Source organism: Microtus pennsylvanicus, chromosome 13 (assembly GCF_037038515.1).
Source record: "Microtus pennsylvanicus isolate mMicPen1 chromosome 13, mMicPen1.hap1, whole genome shotgun sequence".
Lineage (NCBI taxonomy): Eukaryota > Metazoa > Chordata > Mammalia > Rodentia > Cricetidae > Microtus > Microtus pennsylvanicus.
This window is the reverse complement of record NC_134591.1, coordinates 45231698-45258827: the sequence shown is the minus strand read 5'-3', so window position 1 is coordinate 45258827 and position 27130 is coordinate 45231698. Positions and strand designations below refer to the sequence as shown.

General features: G+C 37.2%; 1 protein-coding gene across 4 annotated transcripts in view; it reads right to left on the bottom strand.

The window, feature by feature from the left end:
* The window catches only part of Eps15 (epidermal growth factor receptor pathway substrate 15), a 99361-nt gene that overhangs the window by 43220 nt on the left and 29011 nt on the right, over window positions 1–27130 (bottom strand). For 2 of the 4 annotated variants that reach the window (XM_075946047.1, XM_075946049.1), the window contains exons 5-12: window positions 25780–25875; window positions 23510–23575; window positions 22867–22992; window positions 20740–20799; window positions 15212–15301; window positions 14228–14373; window positions 11339–11495; window positions 5801–5886 (exon numbers count right to left, since the gene is read on the bottom strand). In XM_075946047.1, the coding sequence (XP_075802162.1) occupies window positions 5801–5886; window positions 11339–11495; window positions 14228–14373; window positions 15212–15301; window positions 20740–20799; window positions 22867–22992; window positions 23510–23575; window positions 25780–25875 (827 nt within the window). Of the gene's footprint in view, window positions 1–5800; window positions 5887–11338; window positions 11496–14227; window positions 14374–15103; window positions 15302–20739; window positions 20800–22866; window positions 22993–23509; window positions 23576–25779; window positions 25876–27130 lie in introns of all 4 variants that reach the window. The other 2 variants (XM_075946046.1, XM_075946048.1) reach the window with 1 other exon arrangement.

Below are 27130 nucleotides of genomic sequence, written 5' to 3'. Positions count from 1 at the left end.
ATCCCACACCTGCCGGGCGGTGGTGGCGCACGCCTTTAATCCCAGCACTCGGGAGGCAGAGGCAGGCGGATCTCTATGAGTTCGAGGCCAGCCTGGTCTAGAAGAGCTAGTTCCAGGACAGGAACCAAAAGCCACGGAGAAACCCTGTCTCGAAAAATCCAAAAAAAAAAAAAACCAAAAAAAAAAATCCCACACCTGACCAAACTGGCCTTAAATTATTCCTAGATAAACAAATAGTAGTAGGGCTGTCCTATAAGAAATGGTAACAAGAGTCCTTCAGATGAAAGTATGATAAGCAATCAGCTCAAAGGCATATGACAATGTAAAGGTTTTCGGTAAAGGTAAACACACAAGCAAATACAAGAAATGGCACTACTACAATCTTGATTCAAAACTTAATTTTATACTTTCTGTAAGATTTAAGTGACAAAAGCATTAAAACCTGTATGTTTGTTAGCAGAAACACAATCTATAAAAATATTTTCTGTAACATCAGTAAACTAAAAGGACGGGAGTTTTATATGTGACTAAAATAGGTTATAGGGAGCTATGATGTAATTCAGTTGGTAGGCTTCATGTAGCATGCATGAAACCGCATACAGGATAAAACTGGACACCTTAACAGTCATATCTGTAATCCCAGCATTCAGGAGGTAGAGGCAGAGGTTTAGAAATTCAAGACCATCCTTGGTATAGCAAGTTTGAAGTCATACTAGGCTATGTGACACCATGTTTCAAAATAAAAGAGGGTCTGGGAGTGGGGAGCTAAGTGGAGCTGGTCAGGATGCTCATGGATGTGCATCAGGACGTGCAGCCTGTCACAAGGTGGAGGAGACAGGTGCTCAGCGCATTGAGTCTGAGGATTCGTGGAGACAGGATCTTGCCCAGTTTGGTATGCAGACTGGGCAGAGGTAAAAAGTCTCTATAGTGGCTGGCTCCTTTACTTTTCTGATATTTCAGCAAGCTTTATTGTTAGATCACAAACAAAATATCATCACGCAGATGGGCTGGAGAGATGGCTCAGCAGTTAAGAGAACTGATTGGTCTTCAGAGGACCTGGGATCATTCCCAGTACCCACATGGCAGCTTATAACCATCTGTAACTCCAGTTCTAGAGGATCCTATATCCTCACATAAAACATATACAGGCAAAACACCAGTGCACATTAAATAAATAAAAAATAAAAGAAATTTTTAAAAATAAATAATTTATGAACTTAATCTGTATTAGTTATTTACTGCTGCATAATGAATCACATATGTGGCCAACAATATATCTCTCTGTCTCTGAGTTGGGAATTCATAAGGCTCTCTCTCCCTTCAGTGGTGAGAGCTCACTCAGTATAGGCCCTGATCCAAGCACTGCAAAAGAACAAAACAACAACAAAACTCCTGTGGGCAGACAGAACTCAAGTACCTCATGAGAGGTTGAGACCCAGATGATGACAGAGTATGGAACTAAAAGACTCATTTCCAGGGTGTCAAAAGCTGTTATTGTTGTTTTATATCAGTTCTTGAATATAAACAAGACAGAAGCCTATATATCGAGGAACATATTTACATGGACATGTCTAGACCAATGCATTAGCCCCATGGAGAACTGGCAAATCCACCCCAGCCCAGCCCATTCCTGTGAGGCTCAAAGGGATGGTAAAGCCTTCCTCTAGTCCCCAATTTTACCACCTGCAGACTGCTCCTACAGAGATTCGCTAGACCTTATTCCTTGTTCAGTTGTGTAAAAAAAGCCCTGCCTCCTTGTTCAACTGTGTTTAATAACCCTGTCCCCTTCTGCAATTTTATGGATAATCCTACCTCCTGACCAACTTCACATGATACACTGAGCTTCCTGGGTGCTGTGGCTTCTCTATCTATGAACTTGGCCCACCCAACCCCAGCTTTTTAGTCTCTGGAGGTCTCTCTGTGTCTGTCTTTTCTTCATTCCCTCACTGACCCAATTAGGTCAATTCCTGGGCAAAGACATGGCACCGACTATCTGGCTACAACGGTCCTAGTCTGTCTTCACCTAGGAAAAAGAACTCACTTAGCTATTCTAAACAGTACTTACTGAGCAACGATTTAGTAAGTCGTACACGCTGAAGTATGAGCTGAGCATTGAGGATGACAACTAATAACTTGTACTGATTTACCATGTTCTCAGCATCCACATAGAGTTTGCATTTCCATTTTAGATATGAAGAAACTAAGACATAGTAAGTAAATCTGACCAAATCAGGCTAGGATGACGTCTTAGTGAATGAAGGAACTTGCAGCCTAGCACGGCAAGAGTTTGATCTCCAGGACAAATATGGTAGAAGAAGAGAAAAAGCCTCATTCCAGAAGTTGTTCTCTGACCTCCATGTGCACACACCATCCCACATATTAAATGAATGTGAAAAAATTTTTTTGACAAAATGGTGTCAGATAATCTGGGAATCTGGTCAAAAGTTCTACCACTAAAATCCTCTACTGCACAGCCTCTCTGCAATAAGACACAGGAGCTGGAAAGGTGGTTCAGTAGGTGAAGGCACTTGTGACCAAGACTGACAACCAGGTTCTAGCCTACAAGTTGTCCTCTGACCTCCACCTATCTCTGTGGCATGCATGTTTATATACATGCATATGCATCCTCATGCCCCCACAGAATAAATAATTTAAAAACTATTAAATCAAGATTAAAAACCTCTTCCACTTCAGGGATGTTGCAAGAATTAAAAAAAAAGAATTTATATAAAGTTGATGTAGCACAATCCCAATAACTACTATAATTACCTATTGCTTATTGGCCTCAAACCAGGAAAACAAATAGGCCTGACAGGATGTGGCTTTTGCTTCCTTATGCTTTGCTAACAGGACAGGCAAGAAGGAAGTAGAAGCTAGCAGAAGTCAAAATATTAACTTTTGCCTCAGCATAAATTACCATGACCATGCTGTCCAAGAGATTGAAACAGTCTCATTTTCTTGCACCTTTCATCTGTCCAGAACTTCTCACAGCGGACTGGAGAGATGTTGAGTGGTTAAGAGCACAAGCTGCTCTTGCAGAGGATCTGAGTTCCATTCCCAGGACCCATAACACCACCTCTAATTCCAGTCCCACAGGATCCTAAACTTCTGGCCACCACAGACACCTGATTCACCCATACACACATAATTAAAAATAAATCTTTAAAAAAAAACCTATCCCCAACAACAACAAACAAACAAATAAAAAAAACCCAAAACTTCTCTGAGGCATTTTACTTTAGGAGTAAGGATTCTTTTGTTTTGTTTTCTGAGACACGGTTCTTTGTAGCTTTGGAGCCTGTCCTGGAACTAGCTCTTGTAGACCAGATTGGCCTTGAACTCACAGAGATCCATCTGCCTCTGCCTCCAAGTGCTGGGATTAAAGGCATGCACCACCACCGCCCGGCTCAGAGTAAGGATTTATGGGATCCAGCTTTTAAGAACTGGCTGGGCATGATGGTATACACTTATAACCCCAGTATTCAGGAGGCAGAGATAGGTAGAAATCTGTGAGTTTGAACCAGGCTGGTCTACATAGTGAGTGGTAGGACAATTAGGGCTACACAGAGAGACCCTGTCTTGAAAAAATAAAAATAATAAACAAACGGATCAAGTTTCTGGAAATAGTGGCAGGCTGAGGTGAGAGGTAATATGCCTACCTGTATCAGGTGGTTAGAGGAACGGGATTAGTATAGTTTGAATGTGAATGTCCTCACACACTGTTACATTTGAGTATGCGGTCTTTAGTTAGTATTGCTTTTTGGGGGTCTGCTGTGGCTAGAGGAGTTGGGTCACTAGGAGTGGGCTTTTGAAAGTCATAGCCCAGTCCCACTGCCAGAGTAGTCTCTGCTTTGTGGTCTGGTGGCTGCATGAGAAGTTCTACAACAGATGCCTGCTTCGGTGGACAGAGCCACTCACACCATCCAGCTTGCTTTGCTATGATGGACTGAACCCTCTGAAACTGTGAGCCAATATAAATCCTTCCTTGCTTCAGTTGCTTCTGCCATACATCTCCTCAATAAGAAGAAAAGTGACTAATATAACAATAAAGCAAAAGATGGTTAAAGCACCTTGCTTATTTCTGAAGGTAGAAAGAGTAAATACAGTATCTGCTCTTATGAAATTTTAAGGTGTCCTAGGAGAGAATATACTGTGGGAAGTAAGAAGAATGGTCTGGGTGACAGGGAAACGCTATGGGTTTTTGTTGTTGCTGCAGTTTGGTGTTTTGTTTTAGACAGACAGGGTCTCTCTATGTAGCGCTGGCTATCCTGGATCTCTCTCTGTAGACCAGACTTTGAACTCAGAGTTCTGCTTGCCTCTGCCTCCTGAGTTCTGGAATTAAAGGTACACGCCTCTGTGATCTGCAGGGGAACACCATGAAGGAAGAGCCCTTCATTCTTTGATCAAAAATGAAAATAGAATTAAACTAACAACAGTGAGTTACTGGGAGTCTGAGTAAGTATATCCTATGTCAACCGGAAGTCTTTGGAATTGAACATCTTCATCTCTAACCAATGAAAGAGCCAGTGAGATGGCACAATGGGTAAGGCACTTGCCACCAAGCTTGACAATCTAAGTTTGATCCTCAGGGCTCGCTGGTGGAGGAGAGAACTGACTCCAGAAGGTTGTGCTCTGGCCTTTGTATACGCACCACAGCACATTCACACACATGTGCACACACAATGCATAAATAAATAAAAATGGTAAAAAAAAACAATAAAAGTGAAATCTTGTGTCAAAAAGCAATTTAGTAAACATCACATACACTGTTTGAATTCTTTCCTATATCATAGTTATACACATTCATTCTATTAAAAAGACTCAAAAACAAAACCTCAAGAGTAAAAACTTTTGTACAGAAAAAAAATACTGAAAGACTAGGTATATAATGAAATACTAAAGACTTGGTGATCTAACGAAAACTTAAAAATGCTAGGCATGCTCCTCATAGGTTATTAGTTATCATTTACTATATACAACAGCCATAATATCTCAATTATCAAAGCTTGGTAAAAGCTTAAATGCCCAAATGTAATAACTATTAGAAATGGCAACAAAAGAGTATTTTATCTATGGTGCTAATTCCTATTAAAGTAACTATAAAGGCATATTATACACTAAACAACTGTGCAAGTCAAGAAAGCAAGTGTAGAACACTGAAGAATGTGTCTGTCTACATCAGCTTGAGAGGCACAGAGACAAGTATTTTCCTAATTAGCGGTTTAAATAATACACACATAAGCAAGAATGTTTAATGGGGCATTTACAGGCCCTGTGAAAATAAAATATAAACATGATTATAGACACAGTAACCCAATGTTTACTTCTGTCTTGAACCAAAGTAATAAAAAGGTATAGGCGTATGTTTGTGTATTTGTGGGTATATGCACAGATGTGTGAGTGTGAAGGCAAGAGGTCAACAGTGAGTGTCTTCCTTTATCATTTGCCTTATATTTAATTTTGTTTGTTTGTTTTCAAGACAGGGTATCTCTGTATAACAGTACTAACTGTCCTAGAAATTGCTCTGTAGACCAGGCTGGCCCTTGAACTCACAGAGACTTGCCTGCTTCTGCCTTCTGAGTGCTGGGATTAAAGGCATGCATCACCACCACCTAGCTTATATTTGATTTTTTAAAAAAGCATTCTGATCCCATTTAAGCAGAAATATGGTATTTAAAGAAATAAAGTAGTATTTATCAAAATGTGCATAGAAAATGAGGAAGTTTATGTAATACACATATACTATACATATAATCTGTATGTGTGCCTATACAGTTAGCTATAATTTTATTTTACATACCTCTGGAGGTCAACTATTTCATTGTTAAGAGTATCTAGTTCCTTAATAGCAGAGAAATCTGCAACAGGACTTGATCCTATGATGGTCTAAAAACAGAAAATTCACAGTTATACATTACTACTATAAATGCTAAGCACTCAAAATGCTAAAGCCATACAGGGTAACAAGGTATTCCATTTTACTACATATTATCGCTTTTAACTCATTTAATAAAATACTTTCCACAACCATATATATATATATATTTGTAATTATATATGCTCTTGTATATTAAGACAGCTCCCTTATACCCTCCAGAAAGCTATTATTCAATAATATAAACTCACACCCCAGATTCCATTGCCTTTGTCACATGATCCTAGTTTACCCAGAATTCTGCAGTAAATAAACACATGCAAGATTAGAAATTAATTCCTCCATTAAGATGTGTGATTTAGCAGCAACAGGGATGATGATATATTTCTATTTACATTATCTAGCACAGAATAAGTACATAAATTTTGTTGAGTCTCAGAATTATAATGGTGGTTGACTTTACTCAACGAATACTTTTTGTTAAATGCTTTTATTATCTAATCTAACCAAAAATCAACTGACCAACTGCTCAAACATGTCCTACAATAAACACTACTATCACCATGTATGTAAGTCTATATACAGAAAATATTTCTTCTCACTTTTTAATTTTTTTAGTGTGTATTAGTGTTTTTCTGGTTTTTTTATAAACAGATTTTTAACTCTGTGTGTATGTGCATACTAGAGAGGCCAGAAAAAGGCATCAGATCCCCTATTACAGGTGGTTGTAAGCAGCCTGACACAGGTTCTGGGAGTCAAACTCCAGTCCCTCTGCAACAGCAGTTTACACACTTAACTGTTAAGCCATCTCTCCAGTCCATTTTTGTGTTTTTGAGGCAGGGTCTCATTTACCCAAGACGGCCTTAAACGTGCTGTGGAGTCAACGGTGACCTTGAATTCCTGATCCTCCTGCCTCTACCCACAAGTATGGGGATTAAATGGGACATCATATACCAACACATTGCTTTCTTTTAATAAGGATGATATCAGAATTGGTTACCAAATGATACTTAGATAGATACAGAATCTAGGTTTAATCTACATCCTGTTATTTTGCTAATTATATCCTCTTCACCCGGAAAATGGAGAAATAAATCTCTGCCCTGCCTACTTAGATCAAATGAAGTAACTTTTTCTTTTTTGAACTGCCACTGATGTCCGGTTTGCTTTCTAAAGTCAGAACAAGAGGATGACTGCTCCTTTAAAAACCCGACTTATACACACCATTACAATCAGATTAACAAATAACAGAATCATCAGCTTCTGGAAATAGTAAAACTAAAACCTGACTGTGTGAGACCTACGATTAGAACATAAAACTGAGTTGATAATACTAATGCTGTGACTTTCATGTGTCACCACGCACACAGCAGAAGAGATCTAAATGCTCCATACTATTCTATTCCTCACCCTTACACAATCATTAAAATTTACCAGGCACTGCTGAGCCTATCAATCAGTTCTCAAAAGTAATCTAAAAAGTGAATCACTGGGAGGTGAGTATTAACTAAATTTAGAGCTGGGAAACAAATCAAGGGACTGCTCAAAGTTGAACCTATTAATTTGATCAAAAATCTTCAGATTAAATACAACTGTCATTTTATAACATGACCTTTGGCATTTGCATGCCAAAGTAACTTAGAAAACATTGTGCTAAAAGTAAACTTAGCAAACTGGTTAATAAAATTTGACAAATAATTCCTTCTACTTTTTTTTTATTATCACATTGCCTGCTAATACTGAGTTGTTTTGACTATTAGCATTAAAACTCATCTATAAAGATTCAATTAATTAAACTTCAAATTTTATATTAGTTACAACCTTACATCAAATATAATTCTTTTAGAGGGGCAGTTGAGACAGCACTTCCCTATGCAGCCTAGGCTACTCTTGAGCTCACTATGTAGCCTAGGCTAGTCTTAAATTTACTGTAAACCTTCTGGCCTCAGTCTCTGGAGTGCTGAGGTTAAAGGTGCACAGTACCATGATTCTCAAAAATACTTAACTGTCTTATTAAGCTCCATTAATATACAGACCATTACTGAAGCCATATTAAATTAAGAATCTTAAAGCAGATTTCTGCAGGAGACAGTTATTCACTAAGTTTTAGTTTTATCTAAACTTGACCTATGGGTTAGGTTGAGTCAGATATCCAGACAGGTGAAAAAAAATGAAAAAAAAATAGAACTTGATCTCACATTCATTACTAAGAGTAATTTCTATCACTTAAATGCTACTGAGAAAAGTTCTATTAGAGGTGCAAGTACACCAGGAAACACATGGCTTCCATACCTCTTCTTAAAAAGTGGATTACATTTTGCAGCCTTTGCTATTAAAACACCAATAGGCAAGAAGATTAAGTTAAATAAATTAGTTTAGCCTCAAACAAGTTAGAAGGTAATAGCTTTATATTATTAAAATGGCATGCAAGCAAATATGGAAAAGTTCAACTAAAATTATGTATAGTACAAGAAGGGTACACAAAGAAAAATTGTAGCATGCCTGTCTTTTAAAATTATTTTATTCATTTATTCAATTTTGAATTATTTTTTATGTGTATGGGTGTTTGCTTGCTTACAAGTCTGTGTAGAAAATGTGCGCTTGGTGCCTGTGGGGACTAGAAGAGGACTTTGGATCCCACAGACGGTTGTAAGCTGCCATGCCTGTGAGTGGGGAACCAAACCTGGATCCTCTGGAAGAGCAGTCAGTGCTCTGAACTGCTGAGCATCTCTGGCCCCACATGCACCCTACAAATATTTTCTCTCATGTTGTTTTGTGCATTTTATCAAAGCCTCACCTTAATAATTTTAAGTGGATTGAGGAGTCCAGGGAAGTCAGGCCACAGTGCATGTAAGTATCAAACGACACATGACAAAAGCATGCTGATCAACCGTTTTCACTGTTTATCAACTTTTCCACATAAAAAACACTCTAATTTCAAAATATACCGTGTAAATAAAAAACTGTAATGCTAAAATACAACAAAGACAGCATAAAATAAAGCTCTAACCTTGAGAGAGAGGGGAGTTAAGAAACTGACAGTACAAGAAAGGCGAAAGCAGAGTGCGGCAGAATGGAAAAAACAGTCCAAACTAGAAAAAACACAGAGAGGAGGAGAGCGACATTCAAAATGGTTTAGTTGAAGCTACAAAAAAATGCAGTTCTTTTAAATAAAATAAAAAAATAGATGAGAAGAGATTATTTGAAAGTCAGTACAAATTTTAATATTTTTGATCAATAGATAAGGCAACAGTTATAAAATATCAAAACTAGCAGTTATAAAATATTTCAATGAATCTGGCACCAAGAAATAAGCATACCTTAGCATGCTCTAGTAAATTGTTGTAGGAGAGGTGGGCCGCTTCCCACTGCTCAGCCCGCACGGCTAGCTTTATCCGAAATAATTACACGGAAACTGTATTCTTTTAAATGCTGCTTGGCCCATTAGTTTTAACCTCTTATTGGCTAGCTCTTACATATTAATCTAACCCATTTTTAATATTCTGTGTAGCACCACAAGCTGGTTTACCAGGAAAGATCTTAACCTGCGTCTGTCTGGAGTGGAAGAATCATGGCGATTGCCTGACTCGGCTTCTTTCTCCCAGCATTCTGTTCTGTTTACTCCACCTACCTAATTTTCTGTCCTATCAGGCCAAGCAGTTTTCTTTATTAGTTAACCAATGAAAGCAACAGATAAGATACAAGACCCACCTCCATCAGTAAATGGTCTTCTGAGAAGTCTACTAATTACAAACTATGTTAACAGATATAACCTCAAGTGCATACTTATAAAGATTCCATGAACAACCAAAATTGATTCAGTAATTTATGTTCTCTTGGAAATTAAGAGTTGGTGAAAGTTTCAGTCATTATAAATTAAAAATGCAGAAATTAAACCCTACATGAATGATGTCTACAGTGTTACACTGCTGAGATACAGAACAGAATGCATAGGTATAAGTCTGTACCCTACATCTTTCTGTGCAGCATCACTTTCAGTTCGCTCCACGACCTATGAGTTCATGTCACACATCCAAGAGTTTAAAAACACTCACAAAGTACAAAACCTCATTCATATAACTAATTCTCAGGACCTCATTCATATAACTAATTCTCAGGACCTGGCAGTAGTGAATTCCATTTACTTTATTTGGAGGGGAAAAGTCCATTTTTGACTTCTGTTAGGTTAAAATGGAATTTTTAACTATCTTATAAAATTAATGCAAAATCAAAACATTTTATTGGTACTTGAAAGTGAGTTCTTAATAACACACATTTGACAACCCTGAAATACCACCACAGCAGTATTTATGACACAGGTGAGAAGAGATTTAAAGATGGAAAGTTTGGGTGAGACGTTTTATTTTGTTTGGGTCTTTTTTTAGATGAGGTCTCCTTGCACTGCCCAGGATAGCCTTGAACTTCTGGATTCAATAATTCTTTAGCAGGGCAATGGTGGCAAGATGGTGGCACACACCTTTAATCCCGGCACTCGGGAGGCAGGCAAATCTCTCTGAGTTTGAGGCCAGCCTGGTCTACAGAGCTAGTTCTAGGACAGGCTCCAAAGCTACAGAGAAACCCTGTCTCGAAAACAAACAAACAAAAAGAATTCTTTAGTCTAAGCCTTCCCAGGAGCTGAGACTACAGGGTCAATCGACACCTGGTTATTTAGTTTGAAAAGTAACTAAACCCACCATATAAGTCTTTTGAAAGGTCTATTACAGACCATGATATTGTAAATGTGCTATATTAAAAAGAGCTTCTAGACAAGGAAATAAAATTCAAAGTGCAACTTGGTTAAAATGAAAATGCTTTGAAAATTTCCACTGCTGACCAGAAACCCAACTAACTTCTAGATGTTTAGATATGAAGCTCAGATATATACTTAAGAATGAACGCTCATCCTATGACAAAGAAATGCATACAGATTTTCCTCAACATACAGTTTTTCTTGAAGGCTATTTTGATGTAAAATTGATACTAAGCAATCACTATCTTATGGATTTTGTTTCCAAATTTGTATTGTTTTCTGTAAGATTGAAATGTAACAATTTAATTATTATAGCTAATGCTTCCTTCTTTAGTTTTTCATAAAAATTGACTAGCCATGGTGCGTGCTTATAATCCTAGCATTTGGGAAGTGAAAGAAGAAAGGATCAGAAGTTCAAAGTAATTCTCAGCTATACAGTATTCAATGCCAGGCTGGGCTATATGAGACTCTGTTTCAAAAAAAAAAAAAAACCCACAACTTCAATTTAATATAATAAAGTACAGCAGTCATATGTGTGATGGATAGTAGGGTTGGCAGTTCAAGGATGCTATATTAGGGATATATAAGGTCTGTGAGCATGCTCACAGATATACTAAACCAAATGGGAGTGCTCTGCCCCTCCATGTTTGTGACTAGACACAGCATTGGTTCCTTTCTATCAAGCATGCAGATCCTCTTTAAAGTTTTCTTACCTTTTGTAAACTTGACCTGTCTGACGGTGGAATCATTTCAGGAGTGAGAATATGTGGAGGATCAATGCCCTTTATTAACTTTTGATTGATTAAGTGAAAAGCCAAGGCAAACTGGTCTTTTGAAAGCTTCCCACAGTTCTTTGTGTCACACAGTGCCCTATACAAATAAACAAAATGAACAGTACATAAGTGCTACATTATTACTCCCAAAACCCAGGAGAAAAACATATGATTTTAATGTTTTAAAAATAATTAGCTGAATTGAAAAAGATCACAGGCTGCTCAAAACTCACATAAAAAGTTAAAGAAGTGGAGCACATTAAGATGCTAAAAAAGAAACCAGGCAGTAGTGAAGCACACCTTTAGTCCCAGCACTTGGGAAGCAGAGGCAGGTGGATCTCTGAGTTTAAGGCCAACCTGGTCTATAGAGCAAGATCCTGGACAGCCAGGGCTGTCAGAAAAACAAAGCAAAACAAAAACCCCAACGCTCAGAGAAAGTAAAAAGAACGTATGAGCAGGAAGATGGAAAGGGTGCTGGGGAATGCTGTCTTCTGAACATGACACAGCTGCTGCACTCACAAACACAGCAGTGGCCACCCGGCTAAGGCTGAGCCCATCAGCACTGCAGCATGGCTAGGAGAGGGGCACAAGAGGCCCAACCCTTGCCTGGGGTAGTTAATGGCTGCCGGGGAAGGGAAGTCATTTTTCTTCAGTAAAGTAGTCACTGGCAAGTTACACATGATCCAGTAAATAATCCTACACCCACGTACATGCAAGCAACCCTAATTAAGCTCAGGAGGTTATTAGAAAACAAACAAAAACATAAAAATTGAAAAGAGATATATTGTAAAGAAGAGCTCCAGAATGTGGAATGGTGATACAAGATGGTAATGGAGTATGTGAATGACCAAAACTTATTACATACATACGAAATTGTCAAATAATAAATTTTACCAGAAAACACAGTAAAACCTGTCAATTGAAGGGAGAGAATAAATGTTTCATTCTATTTGCCTTTTTTTCTTCTCTTTAAAATTCAGCTTTACAAATGTTTAATTCTCTGAAAGTCAGGGTAGCCTGACAAAAAGACTGGATATCAGGGTAGTTGACAAAAAGACACGGTATCAAGCCAAATGTGGAGTACAGCTTTTATTTTAAGTCCTTACAACCTGGAACAAAAATTTTTGAGGTCTCAATCTTAGTTTCTTCCTCTGTAAGTAAAGAAACTCCTTTTGTGAGGTACCATAAGAAAGAAAATGCATGATTAAAGCCTGAGCACAGCACCAAACCTATTTGTGACAGTTACTTTGTTCTGTGTACTTAGCCTAGGCACTCAAAGGCTTGTAGATTCAGCTATGCAAGCTTAATCTTTTCCAGTCTGGATATTCATCTCTCTTAAGACAGACCTACTATGCTCTGCTCTCTTCTAAGTTTCTCTTTGCAACTTTTTGTTGTTTGTTGCTTCTTAAAAACCTCAAGATAACATCTGACAGAGTTAGCCAGGGTAGGGGCAGGCACAAGACAAAGCAATTTCATATGCATTATTATATGTACTATGAAATGCATTACCAATGAACAAGTGTCATACAAATATATACATCTTACAGGATTAGACATGTACATCACTGTTTATTTTTTAATTAAAAAAAACCCACTATCTTGTACAAATGTTACAAACAAACCCCCACACAGACTAATGTAGCCATTCAAACAAGCAACTGCCTAGACCAAAAGTCTATACACCTCAATGAACATATTCAAATCATGAATATACACAGCCATTCTGAAGCTATAGGATTTTGCTTACATGTTTATGCACAAAAAATTAAAAATCCATGATAGAGTTAAAACTAGAAACCCAAGTTTTATACCCTCTTTCACGACTCATCTATTTTTTATTTATTTATTTATTTATTTTGGCTTTTCAAGACAGGATTTTTCTGTGTCTTTGGAGCCTGTCCTGGAACTAGCTCTTCTAGACCAGGCTGGTCTCGAAGTAACAGAAATCTGCCCTGCCTCTGCCTCCCAAGTGCTGGGATTAAAGGTGTGCGCCACCACTGCCTGGCTGACTCGTATTCTTTACTTGCACTCCACCCTTCCTCATCACCCTTTCTTCTTCTCCTACTACCTGTGATACTTACTGTTTCTATGTGTGTATCTGTTTGCAGATGTCCATGTGTAAGGTACAGGCAAGGATGCACAAAAAGAACACACAGAATTTTTCTTTCTTTCAAGTAACCTCAATATGATACATCTATTTTCTTGCAAAGATATTTGCAACCCTGTTTATTGCTGCTCTATTCTCTATGGGAATGAAATGATACCAACAGATCTCCATCAATAGATAAGTGGCTAACAAAAATCTGTATATATAAAAAATGGAATACTATTCAGCTCTAAAGCAAAATGAAAGCATTTTTTTTCTTTAGACATGGTCTCATTATTCCAGGCTGATCTTGCACTTCCATGAGTACTGGGATTGCAGGTGTATGTCACCATACCCAATTCATGTAACACAAGGGATCAAATCCATGCCCTTCTGCATGCTAGTTAGGAACTCTACCAACTGAGCTATATCTCCAGCACCTAAAGGTATTACTTATTAAACTGTTTAAATTTCAGATAGCTGGATTTTCGTAACAACATTCTATGGGTTTATAATTGGTATAAACAAAAAATGCTCCACCTGTTTTTTTAATACCACTCCTGAATTTTTGTTTATTATACACAATAATTCTTCATATTTGAATTTTCTCTATAAAAAATGAAACAATTACTAACCTGTTCTCAAAATCTAGAAAAAAGTATAAAAACTAGATATAACACTACATACACATACACACACGCACACACACACACTTTTTAAAAACTATTAAAATAAAGTCTTACCAGATGTGGGCTAGTAAGGCAGAAGGTAAACCTGTTTTCAGGAAGGTTTCACGGACCTCTTGACCAGACACATATCCATCCATATCCTTATCCGTTTTCAGGAAGATTTCATCATATTTAGCCTTTTCTGCAGGGGATACAACCCACTGGAGAGGGAAGAGAAGTTTCTATCAAAATGAAACCAACTTTGAAATAATATTTCTTCAAACCATAAGTGTATTTGTCACCAATCTGAACAAATATACCCAAATAACCTGATGTGCACTGGTTCCCATACATCACAACCAAAAAGTATGAAGAGAAGGCAGCAGAATTACACACCAGTTAGGACATTTACAGGTGCCAATTTAACACTTTTTTTTTTTTTAAGAAACCAGTAAACTCAAGCACAATTAAGCCCTGGCCTACAAATTCTAATACTAAAAGTAGTATCTGGGAAAGCCTGCATAAATAAATAATCTACATACTCCCCAAGCTTCATTTTCTATGCATGCAGCATTCTTGCCCAGAGCTGAGCTGTACAGGCTGTCATTATAGTTGCTATTACACAACCTGACCAAAGATAGGTCAAAGGAAGTAAGAATCGATCAGAATTAGTAACGTGATCTAAAGAATCAAGAGTTAACTACAGATTAAAAATTATTATTATGACAGGGAGAGCATGCATATTAGCACACAGTATCTTCTATCTCCATCTTTAATCTCTATAGATCAGTCAAACACCCACAGGACATAAGGAGCATCTGCCTCCTCTGTGGCATCACGTCATGCAGGCTCAACTAGAGCAAGTGCAGCATCTTTGCTCCTCTAATTTTACCAATCACATTCATGCACTTTGTTAAAGTAAAATCCTTTAACACTGACAAATTTTTCTACCTGTCTTAACGGTGCTTTGGTAGGTAAAATGCCTACAGGTGGTAAGGAGTGGTAAGAGTCCTTGGCTGCTGAAGAGGGGACCGACCACACGGAGCCTGATATACTGACCATTGTTCTCTTAGACGGTGGCACCAAGGCTGGAGGCAAGGACATTGGCACAGGTTCTTTCTCCAGTGCACAGTACACCAAAAACATGGCCTTGAAGATAAACAAAACAGAATCAGATATATTTTTAAGTATCATAAAATTCACTCACCATGGCCTGGCTTCTCAAATCTTTTTAAAAAGTAAAATTAAGAACAAGAATAGGAGAAAAAGAGGAAGAAACAAAAGGAAAGAGGAAGAAAAGTAAGAACTCAAGGCTAAAACATTCTTAAGAAGAAATAGTCATAAAAACTTAGAGGCACACCCTTCAACTGAAGTTCTTGTAACAGCAAAGAATGAGAATTTGAATTAAAAATGCTATCTATAAAGAAATAATCTAGGTCCAAATCAGGAGCAGAAGGAGAGAGAGCACAAGCAAGGAACTCAGGACCACAAGGGGTGCACCCACACACTGAGACAATGGGGATGTTCTACTGGGAACTCACCAAGGCCAGCTGGCCTGGGTCTGGAAAAGCCTGGGATAAAACCGGACTCTCTGAACATAGCGGACAATGAGGACTACTGAGAACTCAAGAACAATGGCAATGGGTTTCTGATCCTACTGCACGCACTGGCTTTGTGGGAACCTAGGCAGTTTGGATGCTCAACTTACTAGACCTGGATGGAGGTGGGGGTTCCTTGGACTTCCCACAGGACAGGGAACCCTGATTGCTTTTCGGGCTGAGGGGGGGGGGACTTAATTGGGAGAGGGGGAGGGAAATGGGAGGCGGTGGCGGGGAAGAGACAGAAATCTTTAATAAATAAATAAATTTTTAAAAAAAGAAATAATCTAATATACAAAATTTTCCTAGAAATTAATAATTTAATTTCAATTAAAGATGAACAGACAATTTAAAAAAAGAAGGGAGGGACACCACAAACGGCCCATCCTTTAGTATCTCAAACAAAACAAAACAAAGCAAAACAAGCAAACAAACAAAAAAACCTAGCAACCAGAAAAGACAACAATTAAGAAAGAAAATCCTAATTCTCAAACATAAACTTGCTTTGAGCTCCTATCTTAACTCCTAAGTTTGAGTTGTTTTCAAATCAATATTCATTGAGTACAGAATACAAATGTGATCCATATTTCTATAATGGCTAATATTTTATAAATCAAGAAATTGAGGTTCAGAGATGCTAACTTGCCTAATACAACATTTTAAAAAATGCATAGGCTACAGTATACACTAAACCAAGCATCATTTCACAATCCTATAACCTTAGTACTCAAAACTGGGGAGCAAAGGATTGGGTTTGTGGCCAGCCTAGGTTATACTAATCTGTCTTAAAACATAATTTTTAAATGCTTATACACATATATAAATGTATATGCTACAAACTAGGCCATCTTAACTACAGCATTCTTGATTGATCAAGCTTTAATCAGCATTAACAGCACCTGTATAATAATTCACACTGCCATCCTTTCCTTTATAATTAGAAAAACTAAACCTGACCCATGGACCCAGATTATAGTGGGCACCAGAGCTGCCTGGACGGTTTAGTAGCTCTATAATTGGAACTCTGAACTCAGTAAAGCTGGAACTGGGCCAAAGAATCTGCATTTCTAACAAGTTTCCGGTGATTCTCGTGCTGTGTATCCAGGGTAGCACCTAATCATTTGACCCGAACAAGCCTTTTCCAGAGATGAGCCAACTAATAAGAATTCAGTGTCAGCTTTAAAACAAATGAAGACTATGTCTCCAAAAACCTGAAGCTCCAAAAAGAAAACAATCTGCCTAACACATCCTTTTCAGACAAGCTGACAATGTATGTAGCATCAGATTGGCATTTGCATGCGACAAAGGACCCGCAAGCATATAAAGGTCAGCATTTTTCTTGTTGCAGATGGAAGTCATTTCCTGGAAAAGTGGAAACTCAACAACAGCAGCAATGTCTGCCATCTGCTGCCAAGAGACAACACATTTTTTTTTCTGAAAGTTAAAGTTCTTAATTTCATGTGTCTTGAAAATAGTTTTCCCAAGAAAATCAATGCCAAATTTTGTTCACTAAATATAATATCAAAAGTGAACAGAGTAATTTTAGTACTGCTGGACTATGATCTTGTATTCTTATTATATTGTACTTTATCCTATACAATGTCTACAACTGAAACAAAAACAGCAACCAGATCAAATGATGCCCTCCCAACCTCACCTGCCCATGTGTGCATGTGGGGGAGGAAGAGAAATGTTAGCTTTCAAGCTGGTATATACTAGGTGAGTATGAATGAAGTTATATAGAGAGACGCTAAAGTAAAAAGCTTTTAGGATACTTCTTATTTAAAAATAAAATCACTGCAAACAGACCTAAACTTTACACAGAGTGCAACATTAACTTTCAGTGGATGTCACATCAACCTGAGGGGCTTGCTTTGTTTTGTTTCTTGTTTTTCAAGACCAAGTTTCACTGTGTAGCTTTGGCTGTCCAGGCTGTGTAGACCAGGCTGGCCTCAAACTCACACAGATCTGCCTACCACTGCCTCTGGAGTGCTGGGATTAAGCAGCACCATGGGCTCTGAAGGCCTTTTAAAATACAGAACCTGACCAGCTTCTGGCTGGAGATTTAGTCCAAGGGCTTCTGGGTATTACTGATGGGCAACAATACTTTCAGGAGTTTCCTTAGAGTTTTGCGTGCTCTCTGACCTACTGAAGCAGTGGCAACCACAGCTGCTATAAGGGATGAAAATGAAAACACCTTTTGTGTTTTCCAAGTAAATAAGTTTCCTTCGCTACCTTAGTTTAATGGAACATTTACTGAAAAATGTCTAACCACCAGGCTAAAAACACAAAGGGGAAAATACCCTTCACTTTCATAACACAAGAGTGCAGCATATGAGCAAAAGTTAATTTCAGGGCTTGAGGTGTAGCACAGCAGCAGAGCACCTGCTTAGCATATGTAATACCCTGTGTTCAATTCAAAGAAACACTCACACTCACGCTAATAACGAGTATGTGATGAGATGGATGGCAGTGGCTGCACTCAGGAGGCAGAGGCCAGCCTGGTCTACAGAGTCAGTTCCAGGACAGTCAGAGCTGTTACATAGAGAAACCCTGTCCTGACAAACAACAACAAAGAGTACGTGATGCATGCTAGCATATACAAGTATAGCTCCCTCTTACATGTTCTAGTGCCACATGTTCCTCACAAAATAAGAACCCAATAAATACTAGTGACAGAAAACATTAACACTTGGAAAGAAGAAGAGAAAAAAACGATACAAAGACAGTCAAGTTCACTTTTACAGGAACAAAAAAAAAAGAGAGAGAGAGAAAAACGGGAGCTGGAGAGATGGCTCAGAGGTTAAAAGCATTGGCTGCTCTCCCAGAGGTCATGAGTTCAACTCCCAGCAACCACATGGTGCCTCAAAAACATCTGTAATGAGATCTGGTACCCTCTTCTGCTGTTCAGGCAAACATGTAGACAGAACACTATATATAACAAATAAAATGAAATTAAAAAAAAAAAGAAGAGAGAAAAACCTTAAGTTACTTTTCTGGGAAGAAATCTTGCAAGTGCTATCTTAACCAATCCCCATGACAGAATATATCCCTGATACTTGAATAAATTCATTTTGCCTCTAGACAGATCTAAACTGGAAGATATTCTACATGCTATTAGGCCAGAACTCCTTTAAAAAAAAAAGTCAAGGTCATAAAAATAAGACAAAAATGACAAACTGCCAAAGATTCAAGAGACTGAAAAGACACAGCAATTAAACGCAGCAGAATACTAAAGAGCAGATCTTGGACCAGAAAGCTTTAAGTGGTGAAATCAAAAGAAAATGTGAAGTTTTTTAAAAGTAATTGACCAATGTAGGTTTCTAAATTTGACAAAGGTCATCCTTGGATATATAGTGAATGTAAGACCTGACTGGGCTAATCAGACAGTTACAAAAAAAAGGGGGGGGGCCTAGAGCAGTGAGATGCCTCAAATGTTCAAGACACCAGCTGTGCAAGCCTGGCAATCCGAAAGGCAGAAAAAGAGAACAAACTTTGATGTAATCCTTTAACCTCCACACTTATGGCATGTCACCTCTGCCCATATATACCAATAAACTTTAGAAAAGGTTTTTGAAAGTGGGAATAAGTGAAGGTAAAAGCTGAATTAGATGGAAATTTAAAATACGAACCACCAAAGGATAATCTTAAAGAATGATTGTTTTGAAATATCACTGACCTAATGATAGATTGAACCAAAGTAATAAAAAGGACTATGAACATAAATGTGGAAGATTCAAAATTAGAAAAGAGGATAACTTCAGGCATAAAAAGATTTTCAAAAACACAAGTTCATGGGAACAAGTCTAAAAATTAAAAAAAAAAAACAACAAGCAATTGAGCTGGAGAGATGGTTCAGCAATTAAGAGCTTGTCTACTCTTACAGAGGACCTGACTTCCGTTCACAGCACCCATAAAGTGGCTCACAACTAACTAAAGCACCAGCTCCAGGGAGATCTGATACCTCTGCTCTCAGCAGGCATCTGCCCTCATATACGCATGTACACACGTACACACACACGAAAAACCCAAACAATTCTTTAGAAAAATTCTTTAGAGGTAGAAAATTTAAGCAGATTAACATCCAAGTAAGAGCACACAGGAGATTACCAGTTTATCCCAGGTAAATTCACAGCAGGTTATGTATGTGTGTGCATTGCATACATGTGTGCATGGGTGTGTATAAATCAGAGGTTTCCATCTTATTTTCTGAGCCAGGGTCTCTCACTGTACCCGGAAACCTGCTGATTCAGGAGCATCCTGTCTCTGCTTTGACAGCACCGGGATGATACACACTCACCACCAACCCTTTTTCTTTTTCTTTAGGGTCTAGAGATTGAAGTCAGGTGCACATGAGTTCATGAACTTGAACTGCAAGCACTTTTAACAACTGAACCACTTCCCAAAGCCTATTAAAGTTTCATCTAATTTTAAGGGAGCAATAAATGCCATATCTGACATTAACTACCTAACTACTAAAATAAAAAGATCTTTAAAATAAGGGAAGATGCCAAAATGTTCCTGCCCCATCAATTGAAATGAAACTAAATTGTTGTGCATGTTTCCTTTTAATAAAATAATGAGAGATATAGTTGAAACAAAATTGAAATAATTTAAGAAGACTGAAGTAATTTAAGACCCCCCAAAATTACCACACCATCATCTTTACAGTATATTAACCAAGTATCTTTCCTAAGTATGGCAAATGATGTACAAAAAAATGACAGTAAAACATACACATCCTCTTTTTCATTAAAAATATGTACTTACCTATAAATCCTAATAACTACAATCTGATGGGCATATTACTAAGGATAAACTAAAACAGGAAATGCTTCCTGGGGCAGGTGGCACACACTATAATTTAAAAACTCAGAGTCTGGGGTAGGAAGCTTGTAAGTTCAAGCCCTGTTTAAATCAAATGGTAGAAGGTATGGGTGAGAGATAAAATGAAGACCCTTTAAATTTTAAGAACATTTGGTTACTTACAACTGCAAATTCATCTCTGTCAAGCTTTCCATCATGGTCAATATCGCTCAACTCCCAAACCTTAAAAAAGAGAAGTAAGAACAATTAGTGCTCTTTTATTTTATGTTCTACTTAGGGACAGGAAGAGAAAGTATACTGGTGGAATACGAGAGTGCCTAGTCATTAACTGCCTTAAAAGGATCCTGATCTGAACTTTGTCTTAATTGCAATGAGAAGTTGCTAAAAGGTTAGTTTAAAGAAATGAAATAATAATAATCAAAGTTTAGGAATCTCACACTGACCACACAATAGAAAAAAGAATGGAAATAATACTAGAAAAAAGCTTTTTAAAAAAATCAGTGTTTTCCAGGCATGGTAGATCTGAGATCAAGGTTAGCCTGGTCTACAAAGAAGAGGTCCAGGTTAGCCTGGGCTACACAGAGAAACACTGTCCAAAAGAGAGAGAGAGAGAGAGAGAGAGAGAACTTATTGACCCAGGGGCAGCAGCAGCACAAGCATTTCTGGCAGTGTGATGGTAGTCACCACCATCACCACTATAGCACCTAACATTCTCTAACAGAGTTTGTAACATGCATTGTATTAAGTACATATACTATCACATTTACTCCTTGGAAGCCTATTAACTGAAAAATATACCCAATTTAAAGATTTAAAAACCAACACACAATTTTTCTAAAGACTTTCCCCAAGTTACTTAAAAAAGCAGGGCAAGCAAGATTTGACACAAGAGCTGGGAGCTTAGAGAGAGTGGTTATGGTTTAAAACATCAAATAAAGAAATTACTTTGGAAAGAGCACAAAAGTGGCAAGGAATATGGAGAAACCCAGACAAAACTAGTGATCATGAAGTTATTTTAGCATTTCTCAAAAGTCTATATGCAACAAAAAAGAGGCAAATAATTAGCAAATGCAAGCTTGACGTTTTAGTAAAATCAAACACTTATTAACAAAGTCAAAGAATTAAAAGTCTTAAAAACATTTAGGAAAAAAGATCTATATAGGAGCAGGAAATTCAACTTAGAATCTATGGTTTCATCAGATAAGATACTGAAGAACAATGGAGAAAAAGAGCTAAGAATAAAGGTATGGAACTAAGCATAAACACATACTAATTAAATAAAGAAAAAATAATTTCTGAAGATACCAAGATAAAGCTGAAAAAGCCATGGAGACGATAGTGATGGTGGCTGTACGGAAATGTCACTGTACTCAACATTACTGAACTGCATATTAACACGTGAACTACATGGGCATGGGAGCTAACTCAGTTAATAATAAAGTACTTTCCATGCAAGCATGAGGGCCTTAGTTCAAATCCCAGACCCACATAAAAAGGTTGGTGTGAGAGCTGGAGGGATGGCTCAGCAATTAAATGCATTTGTTGCTCTTGCAGAGCACCCAAGTTCAGTTCCCAGCACCCACACAGAGGCGTCACAGCCATCTATAATGCCAGTTCCAGGGGATCCAATGGCCTCTTCTGACTCTTATGAGCACAAGGTACACACATGGTGTACATACATACACTGAGGCAAAACGTTCAAGAACATAAAATAAATACTTTAAAAAAAACAAACCCCGTGTCTAGGTGTTAGATTGCAACCCCCAGGCCTGGAGCTCCAGGATAAGGAAAGAACATGTCTCAAAAACAAAACAAAACAAAAAATAAGGTAAGAAAACACAACAACAGTTCTTGAAGAGGAACACCTGAGGCTCCCATGTGTATACACATGTGCAAGCACACACAGAAAATCCGTCAACTAGATCATTCAAGTATACATATGTAACTAATACCAACTATTCATATTTTACAGGGAAAACTAAAACCAGAAATGTGACAATAATATACATGTTAAAAATATAGAAAATCCTGTATTAACACAACTTTTAAAAGACCTGTATATCTTTTATTGTATTATTGTTAATATTGTTATTAGTTATTAGTGCTCTTGCTATGTGTAAAATTAAAACATACAATAACTGCATCTAGCACAATACTATGATTCCAGCACTCATGAGGCTCAGGCAAGAGGTCTGTGAGCTCCAGACCAGCCAGCCTGAGCTGCACGTTAAGACTATCTCAAAACAAACAAACAAACAAACAAATTACATTTAAAATTTGCTATCTTACTCTTCCAAGGATTTCCACAGGTAACTTAGAGTTGAGCAATACTGGTTTCACTTTATCACCAGATAAAAATCCATCCACTGGGCTTAAACTATCAAAAATTACATCATATTTGGCTTTGTCTTCAGACTACAATATGAAAAAAAAGATAAGTTAAACAATCATGAAAAGGTTTTAATTGCATATATAAAAATGAAATATTCAAATAACAAACAGGCTTTTAAGAAAACATTTTAAAAAACCATTTTTATCAAAATGTATTAAATAATTTCAAAGTGTCTCTACTAAGGACTAGTTGGAAGACCATTTTGCTTTTCTACTGTCAGGTTAGACTCACACAATTTCAGAGACAGAATGCTGTGAGGAGCACTTGGTCCACTCAACCAGACCTACAGCAAGGAAGTACCTTTCTCAGAAGACATTGGCAGTGACATTCCATCTTTCAATTCAAAGAAATAAAATGTTTTTAAAAATTGTCACAAAATGGCTAACAGAGCTAAGATACTACTCAACATTTTCCATCTCAGTGTTTTCCCTACACTTTTGAACGTGTATATGAAAAGTCCAATGCAGAACAATATATTTTGAGGACAGGGAGGAAAGCATTTGAAGTAGGAAGAAAAAGAAATGCAAGAAACTTATTTACCTTTACAGCCCAAGGGAGCTCAGCTGCTGAAGTCCCACTGGTCAGCAAAGGACTACTGGAGTCAAGCTAGGAAATAGAACAATGAACTGTTCAAGTCCTCATACCAGGAACCAATGAAGAAAATGTGTTTTTCCATGTAAATGCGTTTGTGCAAAATGCTGGGTATCAACACTACTTTACTTTAATTAGATCTTCATCTATTGTCTACTGAAATAAAACCTTTTCCCAATACTAATTAAGGAAAGTAGACCCAAAAAATAAACTTATTAGCACATTACCTAATGGCAGCACATTCAAGCTATTATTTTATCTGGCTCCAGAGACACGTAAATACATTTGAAAAATCTCAGTATTATACCTAGGCAACAAATACTTATGAGAACCCTTGTAAGTCACATCTAAACAGAGAAATACAGACATTCTCAAAGTGAAGCTAATTTTTTTAACTTTATTATTTTATTTTATGTGTGGGTATTTTGCCTGAACTTATTATGTCTGTGTACCATGTACACCATGCAGACCAGAAGAGTGTGTTGGATTCCCGTAACTTGGATTACAGACAGTTGTAAGCTACCATGTGGGTACTGGGGAAGCATAAATGTTAGGTGCTTTTCTTCCAATCTACCTTGTTTTATATCTACTTCATGATCTGAAAATATAAAATGCACAATTATTCCACAGTATTGTGTACCAACAAATATTAAGTTTTAAAGAAGAGGGGTTGGGGATACCTCAGTGATAAAACACTTGTCCAGGAAGAGCAAGGCCCTGGGTTTAGTTCCAGCAGCACCAAAATTAAATTTGAAATTAAAACAACAGCCATTAAATTTCTGAAAAAGTTGGGGGTGAGGTTGATAAGCTGTATAGTATATAAAGACATTTCCCAAACAATGATAATCAAAACACTGCAAAATTGTCACACAGATAAACAAATCAATGAATAAAAACAGGAAAATACAGAAAGACATCAAAATGCATATGGCAATTTAGGTCATCGCGGATATGGCATTTGAAATTGGTATAAAAAAGAATAATTATTCAATACCCTGTATTCTATATTGTAGCTATCATGATAGAATGAATTTGAATCCACACTCAAATTTCCAAAATAACAAATATACAAAATGAAAAAAATAAGTTTTAGCTTTGCAATTTGTTTACATAAAACAATTTCATCATGGGGGTAAAAACATAATTCAGTAAAAGATAAATAACAAATTGAAAGAGTGTATTTGCAAATGATATGGATGAAGATTTAACTTGCTAATTTTTAAAGAAACTCTAGAATTCAGTAAGAAAAAGAATAATCACTCAAGAAAAAAGAGTCGCAATCTAGAATTAGACATTCCCATAGCAGAATAAAAACCATTTAGTTCCTTAAAAACTAATCAATCTTACCTATAAGCTAAAAAGAGAAATCTAGACACTAACATACCATTTGCCACCAAACTGACAAGGATCTATATAATCTGACAATAGCACGTGAGAAAAAGCACAAGGAAACTGACAAGCCAACCAATTGCTGGTAAAAGTAAAATACATACAAAAACTCTTAAAGACAATTTTACTTTTGAGATGCTGCAACTACATTTCTGCGTATGTCATAAACAAAATTAATATCTGTCACAGCATTTTTCCTTAAAAAAATCTACGTATCTACATTGGAATTTATATAAACTATAGTAAACATAAACAAAGAAATACCATGCAAGCACTAAATAAAGCTTATGTTACATCTCTAAAATATATTCGTTTTAAAGCATATGGAGTCGAATACATAGAATGCCACCATTAGAAAATTAAGAAATACATATTTGTACTTTTATATGCACATATAACTCTGAAGTACATACACATAACTAGTAATAGCAGTAGTTACTAAGAAAGAAAACCAGGTGGCTAAGTGATAGGGATTAAAGCAGTAAGAGTGAGTATGTTACTTTTTATTTTGAATCATGTGGTGTAATTTTTTGTTAAGTATGACTGTAATTTGTGTCTGTGTGTGTTTCTGTAGGTAGGATTTCTCACTTGACTCAGAGCTCACTGATTCCACTAGTTTAGTGCCAGCTATGCCCTGGAGAATCCCGTCTCACCTCCTGAATTCTGGGATCACAGGCAGGTCACTATGCCTAGCCAGCCTTTAATATGAGCACTAGTGACCTGAACTCTAGTTCTCATTCTTACAGCGGCAAGCACTTTACCCAATGAACCATCTTCCCAGCCCTAATCTTTCTAATTAAATAAATTTTACATATAAAATCATTTCTTACAAATCTTGGTGGAGGAACAGCCAGATTCAAGCTACTCAGGGAAACGTCCAGTCCATTCTGGGCACATGCCACAAGTCGCAAAGCAATAAAGAATTCCTGACAAAGAAAAGCATAAATGTTAGGTGCTTTTCTTCCAATCTACCTTGTTTTATACCTACTTTATGATCTGAAAATATAAAATGCACAATTATTCCACAGTATTATGTACCAACAAATATAACAGTATATTTGCTTCAAAACCATTTGCTTTAAAAAATTGCTTTAAAATGGAGAAAAGAAACATGTATAATGATTTTTTCTAACATTATTAGCAAAAAGTAATTTTAATAAAAATAAATCATGGTATATGAAAATGGAAACTGTACAGAATATTTGCATTTTAAAGAATATTCAATTTTACTAAAAAATGTTGGCTGTTAACTGAAAGGCCTTTTGGGTAAGGGGTCTAAATTAAAGTGAGATAATAACTTATCAAAAGCCATCTGAAGTGGACATGTAATTTTGATATTGGATCAGTAGTACAAGAGTCAATCACTGCTATTCCAGAGGAGCTAGGAAAACAACTGAAAAACAAGCATCTAAAACAATTTTAACTGCTTGACTTAAAGATATTTACAAATCATCCAGGTGCAGTGCCATACACCTTTAATCCCAACATTCAGAGGCAGAGGCAGGAGGATCTCTCTGAGTTTGAGACCAGCTTGGTCTGCAGAGCAAGTTCCAGGACAGCCAGGGATACACAGAGAAACCCAAACAAACACAAAAATTAAAAATCTTCCACAAAGGTCCTTGTACTTTAGGTCTTAATTCAAGCCTAATTAAGTAAGTAAACACATGTAAAGAAGCTCAATTTATTGGTTTTCAGTTGTTCTAAGATAGGCTTGAAAATAGACACAAGAATGGTGTTTTGTCCCAATAGTATTTTTTTCCAGTTTTTCAACACCCCAGGACTGTTGCTGATTCAACAGTTCACTCTAACCATGCCCTATTCTCACATAACCCGTTCTTACCTATTTCTTCTTATTCTTTTACCCTTTCTTACCTTGCAAGCTATCTGCTTTATTCAATACTTGCCTCTTGCAGTTTTTCAAGAGACTCCCCTTGGGACTGGAAATGTAACTTAATGGTCAACTATTTATTTGTCTCACATTCTTGAGAGATCCTTGTTTTCATCTCTAGCAACACACACAGCCAGAAGAGGGCACCAGATCTCATTATAGATGGTTGTGAGCTACAACATAGTTGCTGGGAATTGAACTCAGGATCTCTGGGAGAGCAGCCAGTGCTCTTAACCTCTGACCCATCTCTCCAGCCCCTCTTAAACTACTCTTAAAGAATCAGATCCATTTCC